Source organism: Curcuma longa, chromosome 12 (genome assembly GCF_044706935.1).
Source record: "Curcuma longa cultivar G26 ecotype Majalengka, Jawa Barat chromosome 12, ITB_CL_G26_1.1, whole genome shotgun sequence".
NCBI classification, from domain to species: Eukaryota; Viridiplantae; Streptophyta; class Magnoliopsida; order Zingiberales; family Zingiberaceae; genus Curcuma; species Curcuma longa.
Window position 1 is genome coordinate 4,336,240 of NC_133872.1, and position 10,219 is coordinate 4,346,458.

General features: G+C 40.7%; 1 protein-coding gene across 1 annotated transcript; it reads right to left on the reverse strand.

The window, feature by feature from the left end:
• Window positions 1-201: 201 nt before the first annotated feature.
• Window positions 202-1,389, reverse strand: LOC141843496 (E3 ubiquitin-protein ligase ATL6-like). Its single transcript, XM_074731551.1, has one exon. The coding sequence runs from the start codon at window positions 1,387-1,389 to the stop codon at window positions 202-204; it is 1,188 nt and encodes a 395-aa protein (XP_074587652.1).
• Window positions 1,390-10,219: the final 8,830 nt, after the last annotated feature.

Sequence of the window (10,219 nt, forward strand, 5' to 3'; positions counted from 1 at the left end):
GAATTTGAACCGTTTATCCACACGAGTTCGTACAAAAAAAAGATGGTTAAATTACAATAATTGAACATCATCCTCGAGTAAAATATTTTACAACACCGAGTCATTTGTACCGTGGATTACACACTTCATCGAAGGTCCAGCGTCCGCCACGTCATCATTGAGTAAAAATAAGTACCAGACGGAGTCCGCGAGCGAAGGTGGTTAAGGCCGCCCGCGGTCGTCGGCCGAGGCGGCGCTTCCCCTTCCACCGAAACCGTTGATGAGCCAGTCGAAGGAGCCCCTCACGGATGGGAACCTCCTCCTCCTCGTGGATCCGTCCGCCTCCCTCTTCTTACCCGACGACTCCCCGCTGTCGCTCCTCTTCCACGGGGGAAACGCCATCGATAGGGGTCGCAGGAATGAAGGTGACCACCGTTCCGACCAACCTCGCCTCACGCTCAACATCCACCTGCTGATCCCCCCCGGCCGAGAGCTAGAGGTTCCGACGCTCGGAAAAACGACGGCGCAACTGGCGGAACGGGGGAAAGACGCAGCGGCGAAGATCTGCCGTCGGACGTGCTCCGGAAGCCGCAGCGTGTAGCGATCCACGCTCGGGGTCGGCTCCGACCGCGCCCTTGAGTTCTTTGAGGAGAGCGAACGCGGCAGAGTCGTCGGACGCGTCGATTCGTCCTGCTCCTCGCTTTCGGTCCTGGCCAAATCGGGCGGCGCTGCCATCGTATCCGACGCCGTAGAGGCGGCTTCGACGACGATCTCGTGATCGGCGGGCAGATAGGGGGCCGAAATGATAGTTGAGGCGGCGACGGAAGGGGGCGAATCGTGGTCGTCGGCAATCAAGTCTCCAGCGGCGGCGACGAGATCGGCGCGGCATACGGGGCATGTGACGTGGTCGGCGAGCCAAGCGTCTATGCATTCCGTGTGGAACACGTGGCAACAACCGGGGAGGAGGCGAAGCGCCTCCTCCTCCTCGAACTCGCTGATGCACACAGCGCACTCCAGTTCGTCGGAGCCCTCCCTTATAGCCTTAGCCTCCCCATAAGTCATCGTCGGGAACACCCCGATCATTTCCGGGCTCAGCCCCCGCAAGCCCTCCCTTAGAGCCACAGCTGACTCGGCGACGGCGGCTCCGCTCTCGTCCATGACGACGAACTGGCGAATTAAGACAGTGAGGATGCCGAGAAGTAAGAGGGCGGAGACAGAGATCATAACGACGGTGATCATGGAGGGGTTGTCGTCGGCCACTTGGCCATCCAGATCAAAGGGCGGCGGGGCTCTGCCGGCGGCGCTCAGAGGAGCAACAGGCATAAGAAGCGAGAGGAGGAAAAGGTTGGCCGCGATAGTCCCCCAACCGGCGGTGGACGTCGGACGTCGGTGGCATCGCGTCGTCGCCATCGTAAAGGACGAAAATTTTTAAGAGGCGCGGCGGCGTTTTTAAATGGGACAGATTGTAAACGCGTGACTAGCACGTGCAAGTCCGCTAAATTTTCCCTTTTTCGCTAGATTTTATGCCAGGAAATATTACTTATATCAACGATCGTCAAAAAATAATAATAATAATAATAATAATATAAAGACTGAAAGAATGAAAGGAATGAAATAGTAAAGTTATTAGTCATTACCGGTTTTCAGTTATGACATTTCCGAATTAGTGGTAAATCAGTGTGTTGTTTATGGAAAGAGTTCTTAATTACTGTACTAAAATTAACAAATTCTCTGTCAAAATGGATGGTGAAAAGAAATAATTAGATGTCTGGAACAGAAAGGTGCCTTAATTATCGTAATTTGAAAACTAATTAATAAGGGATTATCTATAAATTTAAAAGGGCCCTCTAGCTCAGTAAAGTAAATGATTTCAGTCACCCAACCTTAAAATATGATTATATATAAATATATTACAAAAAAATCTATGTGCTGTCATCATCCATTTCTAAGCCAGCAAATAAAATATCATAATTTCTGCATCAATGCATAGTTTTATTGCAACAAGAACGTAAAGTAATCCTCATGATTCCCCACTCAAAGGGACTAACTAAACCAGCTCTGTTAACTTTAATTAATCCTCAATTAACTCGCTGGTTATAGAGAGAGACTACGACAGAAGGAAAAGCAATGGCTAAGCCCCGGAAACGGCAAGGCAGCGGCGGTGGCGGTGGTGGCGGCAATACTGGCGGAGGCCGGTGTCGCCGGCTAGCCAGTTCCGCTGCTTCTGATATCTCATCTCGCTCGCTCATTTTCACAAACACCTTGCATCCACACACGTGAAACTGAATTCTTAAAAATCTTATTTATTTAATTGCCAGACCGCGAGTATTCGTAGCCAAGCATACCTTGCATTTCGCTATAACAGACCGCGAGTATTTGTGGCTGCTTGGCTGTGAGCTCACAGCGAAAATCATTAAAATCTACAGTAAATTGTATTCAAACCATCAAAGCACGATTTTTTTTTAACATGGTTAATATATTTGTGTTCAATTTGTTTGTCTAATAAATCATAATTAATATTAATGATTAATAGATAAAATAATATTTTAAAAAATATTATGTTTGTCATTTACTATTTGGTTTGTCTTTATATGTTTGCTACCAAATTCATTTGATCTATATATATAGTTCATGCATTAAAATTATATATACAGTGATAAATTTAAATTTTTTTCAACTAAATCAATGTCATTAACACTTGTTGACATTCAAACATATACTACAAGAATAATCTATATTAGTGACGAAATTAATAATGAAAATTTAATTTCATCGCTAATATAGTGACAGAATTAAATTTCTGTCGCTATTTAGTGACAGAATTAAAATTTTTATTGTTATATTGTATTTTAGCGACGGAATTAAATCTTTTCGTCGCTAAAGTAGCGACAGAATGAAAATCTCTGTCGCTATATTAGATTTCCGTTGTCACTTTAGCGACAATAGTTTATTTCCATTGTTATATCAGTGACGGAAATAAATTCAGTCGTCAAATTAGCGATGGAAGTTTATGTCCGTCCTGGCTAAAATAACGACGGAAATTTACTTCTATCGCTAAAATAGCAACAAAATATTATTTCCGTCGCTAAAGTCACGTTTTTTAGGATTTCCAGCCGAAACTTCTTTCCCCATCGCGATCTTTCTCTCCCGATTCTGATTTCTCCTTTGCCGGCGCTCCTCCAATCTTCTCCCGATCTCTGATCTTCCAACACTGATAAGGTTCTCCGACATCGATTTCTAAGCTCCTTTAATTTCTCCTGACACCAGCTCGTTCTAGGCGAGATCGGCGGCGTTGGCTCAACCTGGCCGAGCTCGCCGATGTTGAGCCAGGCCTGGCCGAGCTCGTCGACGTCAAGCCCGACCTGGCCGAGCTTGCCTACATCGGGCCTGACCTGGCCGAGCTCGCTTACATTGGGCCTGGCCTGGTCGAATTCATGGGCATCAGATTTAGAGTGATCTATATTTTTTTGTGTTTATTTTGTAATATGTTGTGTTGATCTTGTAATTATTGTGTTGATTTTGATCCTAGCTCACTTGTAGTGGAAGGGGAACGACTTGAGGTTATTTGCAATTTAATCTCAGCGTTGTGGTATTCTATTTGTGCTTCGCCAGACTACTTATATCAAGGTATGTCGAAATTATATTGATTTCAATTGCATGAAAAATAGAATTCATTGATAATTGTATAATAGAACTGTATAATTTTTATAACTAGATGTTTATTTGATTAAAGTTTGTCAAATACTGCTAGTGTAATATTTTATGACCACAAGGATATATTTAGCAATGCATAAATATCCAACGAAAGTAAGAAAAGTTAGTGAATGGTTAGCTGTTTGTCGTATGAAGGCTTGTTCGATCATAAAAATACCGAACTCCAACACAACACAACACCATGATGCATTTCAAAATGAAGAAGTGGAGATACATTTAGTAGATTCTCAATAATCAACATCCATCTTACTTGTAGATGCTTATGTACCTTACCACAAGATAGAAGATGGAGACATGTTCAGCAGTTAGGAGCTTGTTGAACTAATTGAGTCTAGCGAAGAGGATCCTGAAAATGTTAATATTGATAATTTAGATTGTAATGATGAATGAATATTAACATTATTGTAAATTAATTCAGAATAAGTTAAAATTATTTGTTTTGTTACATGTATATCTCACTAACGATTTCATTATTATTTCGAATGTGTATGTGTTATAATGTTATTTTGTAGATATAGATATGTCAAACCATGCAACAACATTCGATGGCCAGACTATCTTGCAAGTTATTAGGGGTGGTACGTATTGGTGTTATTAGTACTTTTTAATTCATATATTTTTTATAACATATGTCTAATATTTATATGTTTTATAATGCAGTTTTATTCCAGATGGTCATCCAGTTGCAGTCTACATATCTAGTAAATTTAGAGAGACAGTCTGTCTTTCAGGTATTACTTAGAGGCATGTCGATGAGGGCATGAGAAACTTTTACTACCAAGAGTTTTTGGTAAATCATTTTTATTATCAAGAGTTTTATTTGTTTATACTAATTTTTAAACTTTTTTTATAGAAAAAATATACCTGGGAGCTAGGGCACGAGCTAGGAGGCATTTAAAGAAATATGAGATAATGCATGTGCCAAATTGTACAAGGATCTGCTCTACAAATGTAGATGAAAGGGCGTAAAATCATCTTTTATCCCAATTGATATTTGGGATGCATGACAATCTATCTGGGTTGTAGAAAGATGACAGTCAAATTCAACGACAGCTCGAGCCAACAAAAACACGAGCTGGCTGGTCCTAGCATTGGATCCACAAAGCATACAGTTAAATCTCATTCCATCGTCGAGCATGCCAAGGACTTGGTAAGTTTACAATTAATATATTTATATTAGAATTATTTAATTACCAATGATTTTATTTTGATTTAATTATATTTTTTAATCTTCAGGAGCATAAGCTACAATGACCTCTTACTTGTTGAAAAATTTTTACTAAGACACACAAGTTTAAAGATGACATGCACATTTGCGATCCTCGATCGTAGGCATTAGATGTAAGATTTTAAATTTTAAATTTATTTAACAATTAAAAATGATTAACTTTTTTAATTTTATATTTTATATGAATTTATTTTTAAATAGGCTGAAATGACTACTAGAGTTACAGAGATGTCTCAGCCTGATAGAGAGGGAGGTGAGATGCAGACTCTCTTCACCGACCAGGTAAATGAGATCTATTATAATGTGGCAGGTGGAAGGAAGAAGAGCTCCACCCTCTACGGTCTAAGGTCTTAAACAAGAGTTGTGTATGACTGTGTGATGGCCCCTAGAGCTAGGGGTTGTCCCAGCGAATCATCTACTAGGGTAGAAGCCCTAAAGTAAGAAAATTAAGAATTAAAGAATCGACTCTCCACATTAGAGGCGACATTTCAAGAGTCTCGCCAAGCTCAGTTGCGATACGAGGACATTAGGCAGGTGATGTGCGAATTCATGGCTGGCATGAGTCAAACGCCATAGCCGCAACCGCCGCATGACTTTGACTTGTAGAAGACTCAGGACCCTCACGACCATCAGGACCTGATAGCTGAGAGGTATGTTAATATTTTTAAATTTTTTATTTAATTATCACTCATGAACATGCAAATTAAATTTATTAATTTTCATAATAGATATATATCTTTATTTTATTAATAACTTATCTTGTTATATTTTTTGCAAGATTCGATACTACTACTTAGATATTTCATAGGTTATGATTGTATTAGACATTTGAGATGTTATGATTTGTATTTAGATATATGATACTCACTAATTGTATAAAGATATTGAGACATTTGGTATATTATGGTTGTATTAGACATTTGATATGCTATTGTTTTAATAGACATTTGATATGTTATTGTTTTATCTTGATTTAATTTGTATCTTGGATTGGATTGAATTTGTTTAAATTGTTGTGAATTGTATTAACTTATTGTATTTTGGTAGTTAATACATTGTTAAGTTTGTGATTGTATTAGTTGTGAAATGTATGTAATTGTATAGTATTGTTGTAAATTATATAGTAATTGGTTGTGAAGTATATGTATTGTCAAAATTATCGTTTGTGATGGTTTATAGTTATAGTTGTTAATGTAAATAAGGAATATATAAAAATAGATTAATCATGCGAAAGTGAACAGTTATTAGTTATGAGCGACAAAAATTTAATTTTATTGCTAAATTTAGCGATGAAATATTAAAATTTCATCGCTAATTAGGGATGAAAATTTAATTCTATCGCTAAATTTAATGATAGGAAATAAATTTTCGATCACTAAATCAGGGGCAGAATAGTGCATTCCATTTACGATCTTAACAATGTAATTAAATCTCTGTTACTAATTAACGATGAAAATTTAATTCTATCGCTAAATGATGTCAGTGACCAAAAAATAGAGATGAGAAAATTTAATCACTAATCAATTGTTAACCCCATTTAGCAACCAATTAGCAACGAAAAATTCCGTCGCTAATCATGAATATTCTTATAGTTATAGTAGCAACTCGTTTATGCTAACTAGTGATACTTTGGCTTGGAACATTATTTTGACACTTCATTTGTGATAGACTCTCATACAATATACTTAATCTACTCAAATGATATGGATTATGAAATTCATTTTCACAAAATTTTTGTAATACAAACATCCAAGAAATAATAAAATAATTTAAACTTACTACTGAGTTAAGTAAAAATTTACTTGTATGTCAAATAAAAATCTCAAAGTTTCAACTTGTCTTCTTCTGAGCAGATTCTCAAGTCAAAATCAAAACTATTAACTTCAATTCCATCAATCTCCTGTAGCATAAAAATATAGGATATCAAAAATCAAGATACAATTTAAAACTTAAACAATGTGTAAACCCCAAATAGAAACCAAAACAATGGTTCCTCGCGACTACTTAGCTCGTGGTTAGGCTAGAGTTGAGCTTGCGATGTGGTTGAGCGAAATGGGGGCCAAGCTCGTAGTCAGATTTATTTGCGGCCAACCATGCTCGTGGAGGACTACTACCTTTGCTTTGAGCTCAGGGTTGAGCTCATGGACAAGGCTGAGGCCAGGCCTTACATTGCGATCACCAAGCCCTCGGGCAAGGATGAGATCGAGACCTCTCAGCCGACCAGGATAGGGCTGAGGTCGGGCCTCAAATCACGACCAAGCCATTGTCCAAGCTCCGACTGAGAGGTCAATGCTCTTGGCCAAGTTGCAGATCATGATCGTCTTACTCAGCCATAGGGTCTTAGCTTGCGACCACAAGCTGGCCAAGCTGCCCTGCTCGGGTCTCAGCTTGCGGCCAGAGCTAGGGTTGCCCAGGTCGTGTCCGACGCCGACAATAGGTAATTTGTTGATGCAGTTTTGTCCCGATTGTTGTTTTGATGTTGACAACAGATTTAAGTTCATTTTAATTGTATATTCGGATTGAGTCGGAGAGGGCTCGGTAGCTCGTTCTCTGGACCGGATTGAGTCGGAGAGGGCTCGGTAGCTCGTTCTCCGGATTAGGTCAGAGAGGGCTCGGTAGCTCGTTCTGGACCGGATTGAGGTCAGAGAGCTCGGTAGCTCGGTAGCTCGGTAGCTCGTTCTCCGGATTAGGTCAGAGAGGGCTCGGTAGCTCGTTCTCTAGACCGGATGAAGTAGGAGAGGGCTCGGTAGCTCGTTCTCCAGATTAGGTCAGAGAGGGCTCGGTAGCTCGTTCTCTGGACCGGATGAAGTAGGAGAGGGCTCGGTAGCTCGTTCTCCAGATTAGGTCAGAGAGGGCTCGGTAGCTCGTTCTCTGTACCGAACCATGGTCGGAGAAGGCATGGTAGCCTGTCTTCGGACCGGATCAGTATCAGAAGAGGCTTGGAAGCTTGTTCTCTGATTACGTGATCCAGCGCGGTTGGCTCGGGTGAGACCCAAGTTAACCTGATCAAGTCTCGACTTGGGCTTAAAGTTTAGCTTGGTTTAATCGATCAGTGAATCGATTAACCAAGGGTAAGTTGGTTAATCGATCTGATGATCGATTACAGACCTTTAATCGATCTGGTGATCGATTACAGATCATTCTGTGAGATCAGCTAACGCTCTTTAATCGATCTGGTGATCGATTACAGAGCATTCTGTGAGAATTCGCAAAACCCACAGAACGTACCATAATCGATTGGGCAATCGATTATGGTTATCTGTAATCGATCAGGTGATCGATTACACGTTTTATTGAGGAACCGAATTAGCGTCTGGTAATCGATCACCTGATCGATTACCATGCCTTAATCGATCAGGTGATCGATTATGAGCATGGGTAATCGACTGGTTGATCGATTACACGCTTTACAGAGGAGAGAATTACGAAGGTTAATCGATTGGTTGATCGATTAAGGCTTTTCTGATCGTGCTGCTCTGCCATTTCTGATTTCTGAATATTCTGTTGCTGCTGTGCTAATCCGTTTCTGAGCTTTGCAGGTCGGTTTCGAATTTGGATGAAGAACCAGAATGGTCAAGTGATGGCTTTCTATACTCACAGTCTTGTCGAGCTTGAGTTCAGGTAAAAGACAACGATGGCTGTCTGAGCTGCACAGGGGTGATCAGTGAGGAGCTGTGAGAGGAGCTTGGAGTTGGTAAGCTCAGATGGCTGACTGGTCATGGTGCAGTGGACTCAGAGTCCGTTTGAACAAGCAGGCTAAAAGGGAAGAGGAGAAGGAGAAGGAAGAACAATCAACCTGAAACGAATAGCTTGGTGTGCTGGTGCTTGGTGTTCTTCGCTTGCTCGCGTTCTTCTGCTCTTACTTGAAGCTTTCTCCTGAGGTGGTGCAAGTTGTGGTGCTTGCTCTCGGGAAGTTGCTTGAGGTTTCTTACTGGTTGATTGAGGCTTGTGCTGTAAGTTTTACTTGTGTTGCCTCAATCTTTGTTCTCCTTCCATAATCTCTGTGCTTAACATTTTATCCTTGAGATTGGTTGTGGAGAGGTCACTCCACCGAGAAGGAGGTTCTTTTAGCCGGTTTTCATCCGGGGTCCGATCTACCGAAGATCAAGGGATCGTCCACCTTACGGACACGCCGAGGAGTAGGGGCAAGTTATCCCCGAACCTCGTACATCCTCGAGTTTGTATTGTCTTCATTTTGTTAGTTATTTTCCGCTGTGCACTAACATTCTTGTAGAAGAAAATCGAATTTCAAGGAGGCTATTCACACCCTCCCTCTCTAGCCATCTCCGGTCTTCAACAAACCATGCATGGTTTCGTGGCTAACTAGGTGCCCCCGGGGCGTGAGTTGATTACGACGCAGCAGACTTGCAGAAGAGGGCAAAGGTTCGAATCCTGGCGAAGTCAGGCAATACCCTCCTGCGTCGTAATCAACTGCACTTTCTCGATTTACCTCCTCACAGATGGTCGTGGGACCGACCGTGTGGGGTCGCTAAGGTGGCGGATCCACCTTTTTACAGAAGTAGCTAGCTAGGCGACCACAACTACTGACGAGAAATTGCAATTGGGCGACAGTTTTGTAGCCAGGGGAGGGGTGGTTCGCCGGTGAAGAGAGGGGTGAAAAGAGAAGAGAGAATAGAATTTGAGATTTTTTCGATTTAATATAGATAATTATTAAAAAATCATTTTGATTGGATTTGGTGCTAGAATGGAACAAGTGATTCCTTTAATAAATATCAAGCTTAATATGTATTTTTAATATTTATTAAACTTAGTACGTTGATGGATGCGTTAGAAATCCATCGCCGCACTCGGTGTCGCAAATGTCTGACGAGCTAACACATATCTGACATGACAGAGGAGTCAAAATTATCTGACTAATTGTGGACGTAAGTAACTTTTTTTTTAATTCGCATATTAAGTAAATTCAACATGTAACTTTGATTATATCCAATAAAATAAGAATTTTTAATATGAAATTTTGATTATATCTAACAGAATAAAAATTATATTTTGAGCCTCTATCACCGAGCCTTCTTTTATATATTTTGTTCAGTCGACTAATCCAAATATGATTTGGTAAATTCAGCATTGATTTCTGTCTTTATCAGTCAATTAATCCGCCTAATCTATCGATCAAACTTCAATGTTATTAAGGTTCACGTCCAGGTTCATGATTCATATCTCTGTGAAACTTGATCGGTTGACCAATAGTCTCAAACCGTCAATTGAACCTCAGTAGTTTCCTTTTGGGTTTGGTAGACCGATCCATGGATTTGGTTGACCGATCCCATCTTTATT